The sequence below is a fragment of the Molothrus aeneus genome, chromosome 2, assembly GCF_037042795.1.
Source record: "Molothrus aeneus isolate 106 chromosome 2, BPBGC_Maene_1.0, whole genome shotgun sequence".
Lineage (NCBI taxonomy): Eukaryota > Metazoa > Chordata > Aves > Passeriformes > Icteridae > Molothrus > Molothrus aeneus.
This window is the reverse complement of record NC_089647.1, coordinates 84949529-84964735: the sequence shown is the minus strand read 5'-3', so window position 1 is coordinate 84964735 and position 15207 is coordinate 84949529. Positions and strand designations below refer to the sequence as shown.

Sequence of the window (15207 nt, the reverse complement as noted above, 5' to 3'; positions counted from 1 at the left end):
GATATTGTCATAGAATCTGTCCTGGTTCTGGCCAGGGCAGGGTTTGTTTTTGCAGTAGCCAGGAGGGGGTGTGGCTAGGACCCAAAAGTTATTCTATATCACCTCACATCATTGCCACAGGTTGCTGGAAGGGATTCTTTTTCTGGGAGGAAGGTTTCTCTTCAGGTTGGGGAAAAGGTGGCCACCATTGAGTCACAAGTTGCACAATGAGCATTTTTGCTTGGGAATCACTCTCTTTTGTACAGTTTTGTTATTAGTATGTTTTTTTGTGTCTCATTGCTGTTTCCAGTAAATTGTTCTTACCTCAGCCTAGAATCTTTGCCTTTTGTGCCTCCAATTCTCTCCAGCCACCCGCAATGGAAAGAGAGACAGGGAAAGGAAGCAGCAGTGTAGTTTTAATAGGACCACTAAATTGGAAAATATCCTAACCCTAATCCTAACCCTACACTATGACAGAATCACAGAATTGTTTGGCTTGGAAGGGACCTTAAACACTATCTAAGTTTGCTGCCATGCACAGTTCAAGTTGCTTGAAGACACATCTAACTTGGCCTTCAACACTTCAAGGGATGGGGAATCCACAACTCCTATGGGCAACCTGCTCCAGTGCCTCACCATCCTTACAATCAAGAATCTCTTAATCTAAATCTATTCTCTCTCATTTTGAAGCCATTCCTCTTTGTCCTGTCACTACATGTGCTTGTATGGAGTCCCTTTCCAGCTTTCCTGTACGCCCCTTTTGGGTACTGGAAGGTGCTGTAAGATTACTCTGGCTGAACAATATCAAGTCTCTTGGCCTGCCTTGACAGGAGAGGTGCTCCAGTCTCAGATCACCTTCATGACCCTTCTCTAGACTCACTCCAACAGGTCCACGACCTTCTTATGTTGGGGACACCAAACCCAGATCCAGTATTCCAGCTGGGGTGTCATGACAGCGGTCAAGGAGAAGAATCACTGCCCTCACCCTGCTGGCCGCACTGGTTTTGGTGCAGCCCAGACACAGTTGGCTTTCTGGACTGCAAGTGCTCATTACTAGGTCATGCTGAGCTCCTTGGCAACCAACACCCCAAGTCCTTCTCCTCAGGGCTGTTTCTCAACCCATTCTCTACCCAGCCTGCACTTGTTCTTGGGATTGGCTGACCCACATGCAGGATCTTGCACTTGGCCTGGTTGAACTTCATGGGGTTCATGAAGGTTTACCTCTCAAGCTTGTCAAGGTTTTTCTGGATGGCACCCCTTCCCTCCAATGTGTCAACTGCACAATTTTCTAGTGACCTTCCCTTATTTAAAGGATACCTTGATCTGAAAAGTTCTTGGGCAGGAATCACATACCTGTGCCAAATCCATGTTTTTCTGTCATGAGGTAAATGACACTTTAGGCTGTCATAAACATGCACTTAACATGCCACATACTCTGAGGGGTAGGTGGCACGGCATGGTCCATAGCTGATGTGCCCCTGCATGCTGAACTGTTTCTGCCAGTGTCATTTAAAGCTGAGGTCCTCTCCCAGGACCTCAGGAGGAGGCTTGGAGCCACATTTGTCCTCCCACACTGAGCTGGACTAAAGCCCACACTCAAGTATGGTTGTGGAGCTGGTCTCCTAGATAAAATTACAACAGCATTAACTTGATGAGAACAAGTCTGGGACCTGTATGAGTAGCTCGTGTCAGAGATTTAGTGGTAGCTACACTCTTGCATGAAGGGGGAAACATCTCTTTTGAGGCAATGCTGGATGACATGATTTTGACGCAAATTATTTTGGAATTTCAAAACACTGACATCACGTCGTAGTTTTTAACAACCTCTGAAGGCTACATTAAATTTGACATTTTAATGTCCCACTCATTTTTAGCACATACCAAGGGCAACTCTTGCTGCAGATGCATCATAATTGATCCAGAATGACACCCATGATAAAATGGTAATCAGTATGGAGGGCATATAGGTTTGAAGAATAAAGTAGCCAATATTTCTCTTCAACCTGAAGCTCAGTGAAAGTCTTGGATAGGCACCTGAGAAAAGAGAGAGGAAAACAGTGTTATTTATACTGAAGGAAAGACACTTGTAGATAGCTGCCTTCAGTTTCTACACATTTTGTGGGGTAGTATGACATCTGCAAAACAGTAGGGATGACACCTTCACTGTATTATTCATCTGTATTAAAAGAAACCTTGCAGTGAATACAGTGATAGCCAAGTAATTTGTATTTGGGAAGAAAAAGAGTGAATTACTTTAGACTATTGAACAGATAAGTGAGCACCAGTTAGTTTTTACAAACAATTGCTTAGGTGTCCAAATAAAATAGTTATCCAAGTACAGAGTTTTCTGTATAGAATTTATATTGAGAGAATAAGTAATGTGCATAGTTTTTTCCTTTACAATGAGGAGTTGTTCAAGAGATGAAACTTCTTAATAACATCTGAAGTATAAGAAATATGCGGCCTGTGGTGTCAAAAATAAATTGTTATGAATTTTACTAAATTCACTAAATGCTAAAGGAAAAGCATTCAGACTAGATCCTCTAACATCAGTTATAGCCAGCCCAAATTTTTCTTCTAAACATATTTTAAACAAACAAACAAAAAAAAAATTGAATTTTGTGTGCATTTATATAGTTCATGAACAGTTACGAACAGAAAAAAATTAACAATGGAAAGAATTAATAACCTCAATACCAACTTAATTTCAAATTGGTGTATATCTTACTGAATTGGTGTTAATCTTACTCAATATATTTTAGACACACATACACACATATATATATGTGTATATATATATATATATTCAGATGAATATATTTAGAAATCTCAAATTGTTAAAAATAATTGTGACTTTTTTCACCAACTGCAAAGATGATTAAATCTAAATACAGCTGTATAAGAAAAAGGTAGTCATTCACACATTAGCTCCATGATTTCAGTGTTCACACTACCGGTCCTAGATACACTTCTAACAGCTCATCTAAAACATTTAGTTAGTCAACATCCTAAAAAAAATTTTAGCACATACCAAGAGCCCAACCAGATATTAGAACACTTCCCACCCATTCTAGCACAAATATGTAAGATTACATCTAGAGAAAAAATGAAAAATTAAAAACTTCCCTTAAAATTATATTCATGTGTTTGCATATGGGTAAAGGAACTATATTTGCCCATATAGATATGAATAATGGATTTCCTAAGAAAGAAAGGGAAAGAAGGAAGGGAAAACTGCAGATTTCTCTCCATCACATTCCTGATAAGTTTGTTACACTTGGAGTCATACAACAGAAAAATGCCGCACCATTTCCAGGCAGCAGGAGCATCAAGGTAATATCAAACTTGTGCTAATATCCTTAACTGTTGTATCAAACAATCTCAGAACAACTATCACCGAGAAAAGAAATATCTGGTACTTGTATCTGGTTGCCGTGATTGCTTCAATCAGTAGCATTTTTTTCAGATTGAAATGCCTTTTAGTTTCACCAATAGAAGTATATTGGTGGAATCAGAAGGATGTATTTCAGCCTGATTAGACCAAGGTTTCCTGCTGTCTGGAGCAGTCGACACAATTTTCAGCAAGCAAACATCTATACTGCAGCTTGCTTAACATCTTCATTTTCAGAGAAACAATGTTTCATTTCAAATGACAAGTTTTCTCATTGAAACCAGCCTTGCTTTTTTTTTTTTTTTTTTGCAAAGCTTAACATTTTCATTTGGATTCTTATGAAAATGTTTCTGTGGCCTTGGGTCTGCAGATTATATAAATAAAACAGGAGACCATAATGAAATATATAAACTGTGCTGTCATGAAATACATTAAAAATGCAGTAGACCTGATCACCTTTCTGCAATAAGAGTAGAGCATCAGACAGAAATCTTTATAAAGCTCTGCTGAGAAAAATTATTTCATATAATGCACTACCCACTCAAAGGGATTCTCTATAAATGTGTATAAAACTTTTCAAAAGCCCTGTCCAGATAGCTGTGGAATATTATTGATAGAGGTGACAACTGAAATACTGATTCTTTGATTAAATAGCATGAAGGAATAATTCAAGAAAGTTCAGTAGAACTGAATCACTGAATCAAATGCAATTCTTGGTTTGCTCCAGAGCCAAGAACCCTAAATGCACTAGGGAAATTCAGAGAAAGAAGACAGAACTTCACCATTGATAAAGCACAGAAAATGGTGTGGGTGAAAGAGGTGTGTATCAACAGGGGAGGGAATAATGTGTCACATATGTTATTAATGTTCAGTAATGAAATCCCAAACTGAGAAACCATATAACTGAGTGAGCTTTAGACTTTTATCTTGAATGCTTCACCTGTGACCATGAACCATTACCTCAGCACCATTTCTGTCTAATTAGGTAATTACTAGGTAATTACTGAAACTAGTGAGATGTGGCCTTAAAGGGGGACTCCCCAGAGAGCTGACCTCAAGGCCAGAGACACCTAAATATGCTTGAAGCAACAGGTTTTTGTTCTGAAATTAGAATCCCAAGAACCATGTCTAGGGCCAGGGCTGTCAGTGCCTTCTGTCTTCCTGCTCTAGAGTTGGAGTTGACTGCAACAAAGATTCACTTGCTAATCTGATGGTGCCCTGATCCTTTTGAGATGCCCTGTGACATCTCTCAGACACCAGCATGCAGCTGATGGATATGATTTACCCCCCTACATCTTTTTGATCAGCATGTGGATGCCATGAAGGCTGCTGTGTGCCCTCTCAAATAGCAGTTGATTAAGCAACTCACTTGAGCTGCTTACACATGAGCTTGGTTGTGCTTACACATAAGCCCCAGTTCATCCAGTCAATCTGGCAAATGAAACCTAGAGAATTATCCACCAACTCCTAAAATGGACTCCTGTAGGTATACTGAATTTGTTTCCAGACTCCACCAACTGCATAGACTCTATTCTGGCCAACTCAGACACCTAGTTCAAATGTAGACACTGAAATAATATTCACCACAAATCAGAACAAGATGAATCCAGACCCTGCAAGTCTCAGGGTAGATTTTGATGGTGTGAGGCTGCTGGGCAATATAAACAAAAGTCTTGCTGCCATTACAGCTGCTTACTGCAGTTGACACGTATAGTAGAGTATAAACTTTGTTAAGGTCTGGTTGAAACTGAAACATGAATTGGTAGCCTCATTTTTTATCATACTACATAGCCAGGGTTCTCCTTTAGGTACCTCTCCCTGAGACTGTGAGAGTTTATATTACTTTCAACTGAATTGCTTTTATGTCTTCAAAAATTATCTCTTGACCCTGCATCCAGCCTCTGCCCTCTCTGCTGCAGTATCTCACCTCCAGCAAACAGGCCACATGAGTCTGTGGAAAAAACCTATTAAAAGAAGGACCCCTCCTTATTTCCTGTAGTTAATTCCCCCTCTTTGTCTGAATGGCTAAAGCTCTGTGAAAAGGATGGATCCTAACCTTTATGGAGCAAGGACTGTAAGTCAGATCTTTATTTATCTAGAAAGATCCATTCTGTGGATTACTTATTTAATATAAGTTGACTTCTGGGTAAGCTCAACAATTACCCTGTTACTTGTCTGATTATGATTGCATAATGATTTGTCAATTAAGGCTCAGTACATTTAGAGATTAATTGCCAGGAAATTCTAGTTATTAAGTTTCCATAAAAAACTTTTTTTTTTCCTTTTAACCTTGTTTTGCCTTGTTATCCTTCCTCTCATATAACAGGTTGATGTATATGGGCTGATTTAAATACTACAGGAATAACAGAATTTTGCCAGAAGTGTTTCAATCTAACAGTATTGGGAATGAAAGTATGAAAATAAATACTTAATCAATACTTGAGCCCCAAATGTTCCTTTTTCACAGTTTTGGGCACTTGATAAAAAGAGATTACTTGTTTCTGTTCCAATTTCATTAAAAGCTAGCATGCTGAAATATCTGGCTTCAAGGCTAAATTAGTCTCTTGCTGTTTTATCCAAGTATGAAACAAGATAACAGAGTTGGTCAGTTACAAAATTTTTCTTTTAATATATTCTTCTGGGAAGGTTCTTTGGCTAATTGGAAATGTACTTTACATACTGATCTTTCAGAATACAGCAAATATTTAATTTTCAAATCTTTTAAGACTATCCTCCTCTTACCAACAGGTTGCTAATATGGCTTTGGCTGCTATGTGACTTGAAGCTTTAAGGTGGTGTTTTACATATCCCCATTCCTGTTCACTATCCAAGCATTTTGGGATAACAAACATTTAGGAGGCAGATTCAGGTAACAGACTTAACACTACATTTCAGGTGTTTGAATGCAGGTATTTGCTCCATGCATGGAGCATGAGCTGTTAGTGGAACCCATGGAGATCCAGCCTTAGAGTCAGCTGATTCTAAGGGTGTGATTTAACTCTCTATACTGAGGTGTCTAAAGCCATTTGAGATGTGATAGGCTAAAGAAGAGCAGAACAGAACACTACTTAAGCAATCAATACTGAAGCAGTAGATGGTGAACAGGAAACACAAAGCTGTAAGATGCCAGAACAGCAGTCTAACTGCTAACCAGGATCTTCTACAGCAGCTCAAGAAGCAGCAGATTGTTATGTTTAGGCAACTGAATATGTCTTAAAATATTCATTTGAGAAAACAGAGGTGTTCAAGAGCTGAATAGCTCTTCAGGCTTCACTGACAGCACTGACTGGATAGCATTTGACTATGGGCTTCATTCAATTACTGACACATGTGCATCCAGTGCCATTTAAATATCTTATGGTATCCTGTATGGCCTTCAGCTGGTGTGACAAAGATAGTCAAACCAGGTATTTCTTCTTCATAGCAATTCAAAAATCATGAATAAAGGGAATAGACTATTCTACATGGCTTTGCAGGTACTTTCTAGACACCTGAAGGTTTTATTCAATTCCCAATCAAGTGTTCTCTTTTTTTTAAACTACGTGACCATACTTGTTTCTCCATTAATCTCAGGTATGCCATTTGCTAGATTTTCACTCACACTTACTTATTTTCCATAAACCCTTTTCTATTGCTCCATTAGTGTCTTCAAGAGTGCTACCCTTCACCAAAAATACAAAGCTTAAGCATTATCAATGCAAATCAGACTTCTTTTTATGATGAGATTTGTGGTTTTGTTTGTTTCTTTTCTTTTTCTCCCAAAAAAGATCTTATTGGCTCATGTTCAGTTTGAGATCAGCAACAACCCCTATATTTCTACACACAGAACCCTGGCATAACCTGGCATTCTCTATCCTTAATTTGGATAGGAATAATTAGTTGCACAGATGCTGTATTTTGAACTTGCCCATACTGAATTTTATACTTTTCTCAGACACATTTTTTTGCTACTTTGCCAAGATAAATTTTAGCTTCCATTGTATACTTCAACAGTATGCAGTTCCTCCAGCATTCTTGCAGCTCCACCCAGATTTCTGCCATTATTGATGGGGGTTTTCCCATGCTTATCATTGTTTCTCAGTAGTAACTATGGGAACAGATTTTTTCCCTTTGCCTAAGTTACACAAGATTATACAGCACAGTTTCTCTTGAAGGATAGGAGAAAAAACTAATCCAAAAGCTGTTTATGGCATGACTCTGAAGTCTTCTTTTAGTTTTGTTCAATCAAAGCACACTAGGACTGGAATCTCTGAAATATTCCCTGAGATATTGCGCTCAAAGAACTAATATCTCCCCCTGAGACTTCAATAACCTCAAAGCCAAAAACATGCCTAACTTACTTTCCAAAAAAATGTAGCAACTGGCCCTAATTACTAGGACTGTAAAAAAACTCTTGAGAAGAAACTTGAAAAGTGTCTGCTGACTTTATGTATCCGAGCTGCTGGCATGCTTTAGATTTAGATTTAAACGTGGTTTTGAGAAACAAATGTGATGTTTCCCTGCATGGAAATACTTGTCATAAAATGTCATAATTAATCAAGCATTTTTATAATGTCCTGTATCAAAGCAATAGTAAATTCAGTATTGTGTCTTTATCAGTGAAAAAAATTAAATGTTCAGAAAACAGCACAAGAAACATGCTGTTCTCTGTGAGTCCCTAATGCTAAGCTGTCTTAAACCCTGAAGCATGAGACTTTTTTATTCCTTTCACTAGTACTTTTAAGAAAGAACCATTAATATTCTGAACATTTGGTCAGTCACAGAAATATGTACTCCTAGTTTTTTTAGTCTCTCTTGCATTTGTCACATATCTCTTTGGATTTCTTGTTTTCCTGATTTTTTACAAATCTCCCATCTCTACATTACTAAGTCATGCATTTAGTGAAATATTTCATACTGAACTAAAAGGTTGCCTTGGACTGTCATAAAAATCACTCCACAAATAAGTTCTCTGTATTCTCATTCTTGTCTAAACCAGCCTTCCTACAAAAGCATATCCAGTCCTGTGGAGAGGCAGGCAAGCCCTGGCTGCCAAAGGTGACACTAGCTGCAGGACAGAAGGATGTAGGATTAGAGCAACTGATTCTCTATATCAAAAAATTTTCCATTCACAATGGTAAACGAGAACAGCAGCAGCTGGCAAACCCCCTCATACTAATTTCAATCCCAGCAATATTTACATTTTGTTCTGAAATACAACTTGTGTTTCTGTGTACTTTGAAACAGATGCTGCGTCCAAAGAGTGGGTGAAGTGATGCTTACAAACATGATTCAGCTGTGCTTCATTTGTTCTGGTGTGCTGAGACAGATGGAACAGCACACTCCTGTGGTCTGAACAGCACTGAAAATCTGAAGGCCTCAATAATGAACAAAGTAATGGCCCCACATGTGATGATGGCTTTCTGTGTTGCTTTGGTTTTGTCACACATATTCCTATTTTGGTGTCTAACACCAAATATGTAAGCCAACCTTGCACTTTGTAATCTAAAGACATCCAGTACTGTCAGTTGCTACTATTTTATTCTATCTTCAAGGAAACAAGCAGGGAGTGAATTTTAACACTTTAACACTTTACAAATGCTCTGGATGGCTATATATAAAGCATTGTATATCAGTGCAAATCAAGAGACAAAAGACATTATATTCACTATATAACAACAAAACAAACATGCACTGAAAAGTTGCAGCTAGGTGTTTATAAAATTGGTACCTTTTTGACCTAGCATGCCAAAGCGCATTTATGTACGATCAGTTAACCTGTAGGTTACATTTAAACTCATGATTCAGAGGTGAATGACTTAACACTTATTTAGATCATAGGTACTTAGGTGTCTAGTTAAGTATCACGCACATACACAAAAAATAAAAATAAACAAGGAGGCAAAGAATCTGAAAATGGTTTGGATTGGAAGGGATCTTAAAGACTATATAGTTACAACCCCAGTGCCATAGGCTGGGACACTTTTGACTAGACCAGGCTACTCAAAGCTCCATCCAACCTGGCCTTCAATACTTCCAGGGATGAAGCATCTACAACTTCTCTGGGCAACCTACTGCCTCACCACTGTTACAGTAAAGAATTTCTTCCTATATTTATTCTAAATATACCCTCTTTCAGTATGAAGCCATTTGCCCTTGTGCTATCACTACATGTTTTTGTAAAAAGTCCCTCCCTACCTCTCTTGTTGGCCCTATTAAATGCTGGAAGGCTGCTAGAAGGTTCTCGTCTCCAGGCTCATCCCCAACTCTCTCAGCCTGTTTTCATTGGAGAGGGGCTACAGCCCCTGATCATCTTTGTGGCCCTCCCTGGGACTTGTTCTAACAGGTCCGTGTCCCTCTTGTGTTGGAGGCCCCAGAGCTGAGTCCAGTACTGAATGCTAGTCTGGAATTTTCATGGGCTCCTACCTCCAGGTGTTGTCAAGTAATTTCTTTATCCAAACATGCAACACAGGCCACATATTGTGACTGGTAATAATAGTTAATTATTATTAACAAAACAGTAATTTCATGCACAAGAAAATGAAACACTAAATGGGCAAATGGCAATACTTGCCTGTGGCAAAGACAACATTCTTTGACACCAGTCTGTATTCCACAATAGAGAACTGAGGAAGTTCAATCCTCTCCACTCCAGTGACTGCATTGTCTCCACCTCTCCAGTAGAACTCTATGTCATCAGTTGTGTAGCCATCTGCAGGCAAAGCAAGAGGGTCAGAAATAACAGCAGACTCAAACATAGCTTCAAACATGCAGCTTGTCATTTGTGACAAGAAAAAGAATTGGCACAGCTGGAGAGCTGTATGGTATTTTGCCTGTGGGAAGGTCTCCTAAATTGCTACACCATTACAGTCTGCCTGGGAATTTTAGGCAAAATACTCAGCTTTCTTTTTATTTTACTTTTTTTTTATCACTCATGTATTATTCACCAATGGTCACAGTGAGAAGAAAACACTATCCAAGATTTAGCATATCAAATGCATTTAGCACTGAAACTAAATGTATATTTACACTGATAATCACCAGAAGAAGGTTGATTGTTCAATGAACACAGAGAAACATAACTGGGGCAGACCTTTTCCACTCACAGTAAACTGTGAGTTGCATCATTTCCGCTAGCTTCCACTAGTGGAGGACTACAGCTGAATATGGAATATATACTAGTGTTTTCTGTATATGGGCCACATTTTCCAGCCAGTAGCAGAAATGGACCAGGTACTTCTGAAGTGCAAATATTGCAATCCAAGGACATGACTAGGAGAAAAGGAGAATACTGCTCTTTTTGTAACACAGTTTCAAATCATAAATGAGGTCAGTCTGAAAGCCCATGGTAGGTCCTGCACCTAGATGATCCATACATAATAAAGCATACTGAAAGGAAAGTGTATCACAGTATTTGCTTTCTTGAAAATAAATCTGCTAAAAATACAAATATTCATCTCTCGTGTTGAAGATAAGCATCCAGTCACTACCTCTGCCAAGTCAGGCAGGAATACTATATGACTTCATTCTGTCCTCACCTCATTTTTCTAGGATGTATTCATCTATCTAGGAATGGATGACTCCTCATATCTTTTAATAATTCAAATAAACAGACAAACAAAAAAATCCAAATGGTGATAATTACATGATTCAAATAGTGTTTATAGACACATGAGTAAATATTAAACAGTTCTATAAAACAACCAAAAAACCCAACTCTATCCAAATTAGATTTCACATGCATTTTCTGAAGTACGTACAGCTTTCTATTTCCAGAGTACAGTTTTGTTCATCTAATGGGTATCTTCTCAAGTCCATCATACATGCTGCAGTGGTTGTGATTCTGAAAAAAAAGCATCAAACAGTTTTACCATAGAGCCAGTAATCCAGGTTTTGGGTGATGGGGTTATCTTCCAAAGTGAAGACCCTCTGAAGAATAGCTTACAATAACTGAGAATCTGGTCCATATTTTTACATTGAGCAGCAGCCTAATAGAGCAGCAATGACACTGACTTTCAGTGGAACAACTGGCTGTGAATTACCCCTATGCAACCAGCCCCCTTGGGTTTCAATGGACCTATCCTCATGTGCAAATATTACATGAACATTTGCTGAGATTAAAAGATACAACTTTATAACAGAAACCATGAAGTGAAAATAGTCTGCTACAAATGTCAAAATGATTGCAGCTGCATGAATAACTGATTTCTTGATTTTGTGGCAGGTCTAGAAAAAAACCACTGAAATGTTGAAAAAAGTTTTAAGTCCAGCAAAATGCTTTGTTTTAAATCTTACTTCCTTGGTTTTCAAATTGAAAGAGGATTTTGTTGTGAAGCTCCATATTGAATTTTAGGTTTTCTCCTCAAATAACAAAACACTTTCACTTCTCTGTCTATTTAACCATTTAGCACCCTAAGGACAGTTTTGCAAAACATTTCACTACTGATGAATCAGCATTATTCATCAACATCTTGTAGATCAGGAGAGTCAACAACAAACATGTGCAACCAGAACAACTGTCTTAACAGTTTCACACAGCACTGTCACTTCATTTTGTAATTATGGATTTATATATTTGTTCTAACTTTAGACACATAAAACCATATGCTCATAATTAATCTGCAGCATATTCTGATGTTTTTCTGAATCACAGCCTTCACCAAGGGTATGTACATTATTATGCATCATTGTTTTTATAATGGCTTCATATAAATTATCTTCTGAATCTGACTAGCTCCATTCCTTACTGATCCTTTTTTTGATATAAATAAGACATGGACGTTGCACAGTTTGTTCCTAAACAAATAATATTCTAGTGATAATTTATGCTAATAAATACAAGATGGAAAAATTCCTTAAATGTACCTCTAAAAGCTAGAACCCTCAATGTTAATGTTTTTTTCATGTGTTTTCTCTGAAGTTCTTTCTTCTACCCATTAACCTTCTCAAATTACAGTCTTCTAATCTGGTAAACTACTTTAATATTCCAGGACAATGTTTCAAGAGAAAAAAGTATTTAGGTGCCTTTCTTCACATCTTTCACAGTAAAAAAAAAACCCTTATGTTTTTATTATGAATGTTGTATCCAATCTCAAAGAAAAGGAAGGAAAGACTGCTTATCCTTAGTATATAGGACCATTTTAGATGAATAACTACATCATATCTGAAGAAAGGTATTGACACCATTATTGCTATCTCATAGCACAACAGAAGCCACTCTTCACTGACTGAGAAGGCTCTTTTGCCAGAAAATATTGTAATTTCTTTGCACAGTGAGAGACAATTGTATGAGCACAAAGGCAATGAAAGAGGAAGGAGAGGGAAAAGCTCAAGGATCTGTTACTCAGCACATATTTTCACTTGTGTTCCTACCAGTAGCCAGTGTGAAAGGCACACACCTGATCTTTGTACTTTCTAGCCTTACCTACAACATGATCAGGTCTTTGTCACCACTGGCTCTTCTGACTGTCCTCTGAATAGTCTTATGCTAGTCCCACAGGATTTCAGGTCCTAAGAATTGTATCACAGGAAGATACTTAGGTCAGCCTTCCTCCAAGCTGCAACTGGGAATTGCTCTGGCTCCTCTGGTAATACAAATTCCAGGGGGCTGGAGCTGTGTACAAACAGCAGTTCCTCAGTTGCTCTACAGTTTAGGGAAATGTCTTCTCTGCAACCAGCATCTGCAAATGCCCTTCTGGAACCTCAGGCAGGGTGGTTAAGACACAGAGCTATTAACTATGGAGATGATTAATCTGGGTTGTTTACCCTGGAGAAGAGAAGGTTCCAGGGGGATCTTATAGCAGCTTTCCAGTACCAAAAGATAGACTACAAGAGAGCTGGAGTAGGACTTTTTAGAAGGATGTGTAGTGGTAGGACAAAGAGGAATGGCTTTAAACTGAAAGGTGGTAGATTTAGATCAGATTTTAGGATGAAATTTTGACTTTGAGGGTGGTGAGGCATTGGAACAAGTTGCCCAGAGAAGTTCTGGATTCTCCATCCCTGTAAATGTTGAAGCCTGCACAGGGCTTTGAGCAACCTGATCTAATCAAAGATGTCCCTGCCCATGGCAGGATGATTTAAAGGTCCTTCCCAACCCAAAGCTTTCTATGATTCTTTGAATACCTCCTCAATATGATTACTAAGAGCAGCTCTAGCTAAGCATATAAAACAAGGATTAACATACAGTCTTAGAGGAGAAAACTTATTCTTAAATCTGTGATTATTGATAAGCAAGCCATGATGCCCTTAACAAAGCCATACTGATTGTGCAATGAAAGGATCTTGCTCCTGAGTCAAATAATAACTGTGTTCAAAGTAAAACAAGTAGGCACGCTTGAAATTGTTGATATGCAGGTTCTCTCCCGTGCTTTAGAAGATTCGCCTACACTAACCTGGGTCCCATGTGGGATCCTGCAGCAGAATCCACATGAGCTAAGTTGATACAAAAGGGAATGTGCTAGCAGACTTTTAACTATCATGTTGTATAACTAGCTATAAATGCTAGCCTTACAGAACACAAATTACTAATTTTACAATATTGTAAAAAATTATACAGCTGGCAGATTTATATTCAACTTAATAATTGTGTTATGACTTTTAAGGAATGTATTTTTATTTTGGTCTGTTCACATACTCTAGGGGTTTGCATCACAAGTTCCAGTACCAGAAACTACACATTCTTGCTCAAGAAAATTTTTTACACTACAGAAAAATGAACTAGAAAAGGAGATACAGCCAGAAATAGACAGAAACAAATTTACCTCATTTTTTCAAAGTAAGTTTAGTACTCAGAGGTCCCTCCTGAATGAACATTCAAGCAATCAAATTTAACTTGCACAAATGCACACCAAAAGCAAATATGAATGGCTCAGGCTTGTGCATGCTCCCAGGGAAGAGCAGGTTTACTTTTTTATGGGATAGGATGGTGCCTGACACAAGACAGCGAGGTTTCAAGAACTCATCATCATGGCAGTGACAGAGGAATGACTACGGGCCAGACAAAGATGAAGCGGGACACAGACGCAGACGCACATACAAATTGGGTCAAAGCAACACACAAAGGAAATGTTTTTAATTTTTTATAATTTCATACTCTGGTTTTCTTTCCTCTGGATATGGATTCTCTTATCCTTTTCTGGGCTCAGATTATATTGCTATGTTGTATAGGAACCCCATTGTGATGGGCTGTGAGGTGCTGTGTACATAACTGAGAGAAGGATATTTTATGTCCCCAAAACTTTTACAGTATGAATCAGTCTAGGCAATCTAGATACTTCATATGTGACTAGGTCACAGTCCTGTTTACTTTCTTGACACAGAAATATATTAATCCAAAAAGCATAGAAGTAAGCATGGTTGCCTTGTCTGACTGATCACAACTAACCTCTTCACCTGCAAACATCTATCACGTTTCAAATATGGGTAATAATTATGTGAGTCCTTTTGGATAAAATACATATATTCCTCAGCTCCAGTTACTTTTAATGTTTAACATTGTACTGCCTAAAACCAAGAGGCTTATGCATGAGAAACACACAAGCAGTCAAACTCTATTTTTGATCCCCAGACTATAAAATAGTTACTTCCTCCATAGTCTTATGAAAAAAAAAACAAAAACTGTTTTATCATTTTTCTTGTAGATTGTTCTGGAGAAGATAAAAAAAAATCAGTGTGTTGGCCAAAGAAAAAATTCCCCAGAAATGGGCTGAACTTCAAAAAGCTATTGTTCCATTCCCCCACTATCACAGTTTTCTGCTGCAGTAGCTAAGTGCTTTCTCTAAAGCAGAGAGGAACCTTGGACTACTGAAGGTCAAGTCCTTCAAAAGTGTGATAAATCCTACATTGTTCTGAAGAGAACA

At 38.2% G+C, this 15207-nt stretch overlaps 1 protein-coding gene across 1 annotated transcript in view; it reads right to left on the bottom strand.

The window, feature by feature from the left end:
• Positions 1 to 15207, bottom strand: part of GABRB3 (gamma-aminobutyric acid type A receptor subunit beta3) — a 115637-nt gene that overhangs the window by 19627 nt on the left and 80803 nt on the right. Inside the window, exons 5-7 of the mRNA XM_066545197.1 lie at positions 11110 to 11192; positions 9924 to 10061; positions 1861 to 2013 (exon numbers count right to left, since the gene is read on the bottom strand). Of these exons, the coding sequence (XP_066401294.1) occupies positions 1861 to 2013; positions 9924 to 10061; positions 11110 to 11192 (374 nt within the window). The remainder of the gene's footprint in view (positions 1 to 1860; positions 2014 to 9923; positions 10062 to 11109; positions 11193 to 15207) is intronic.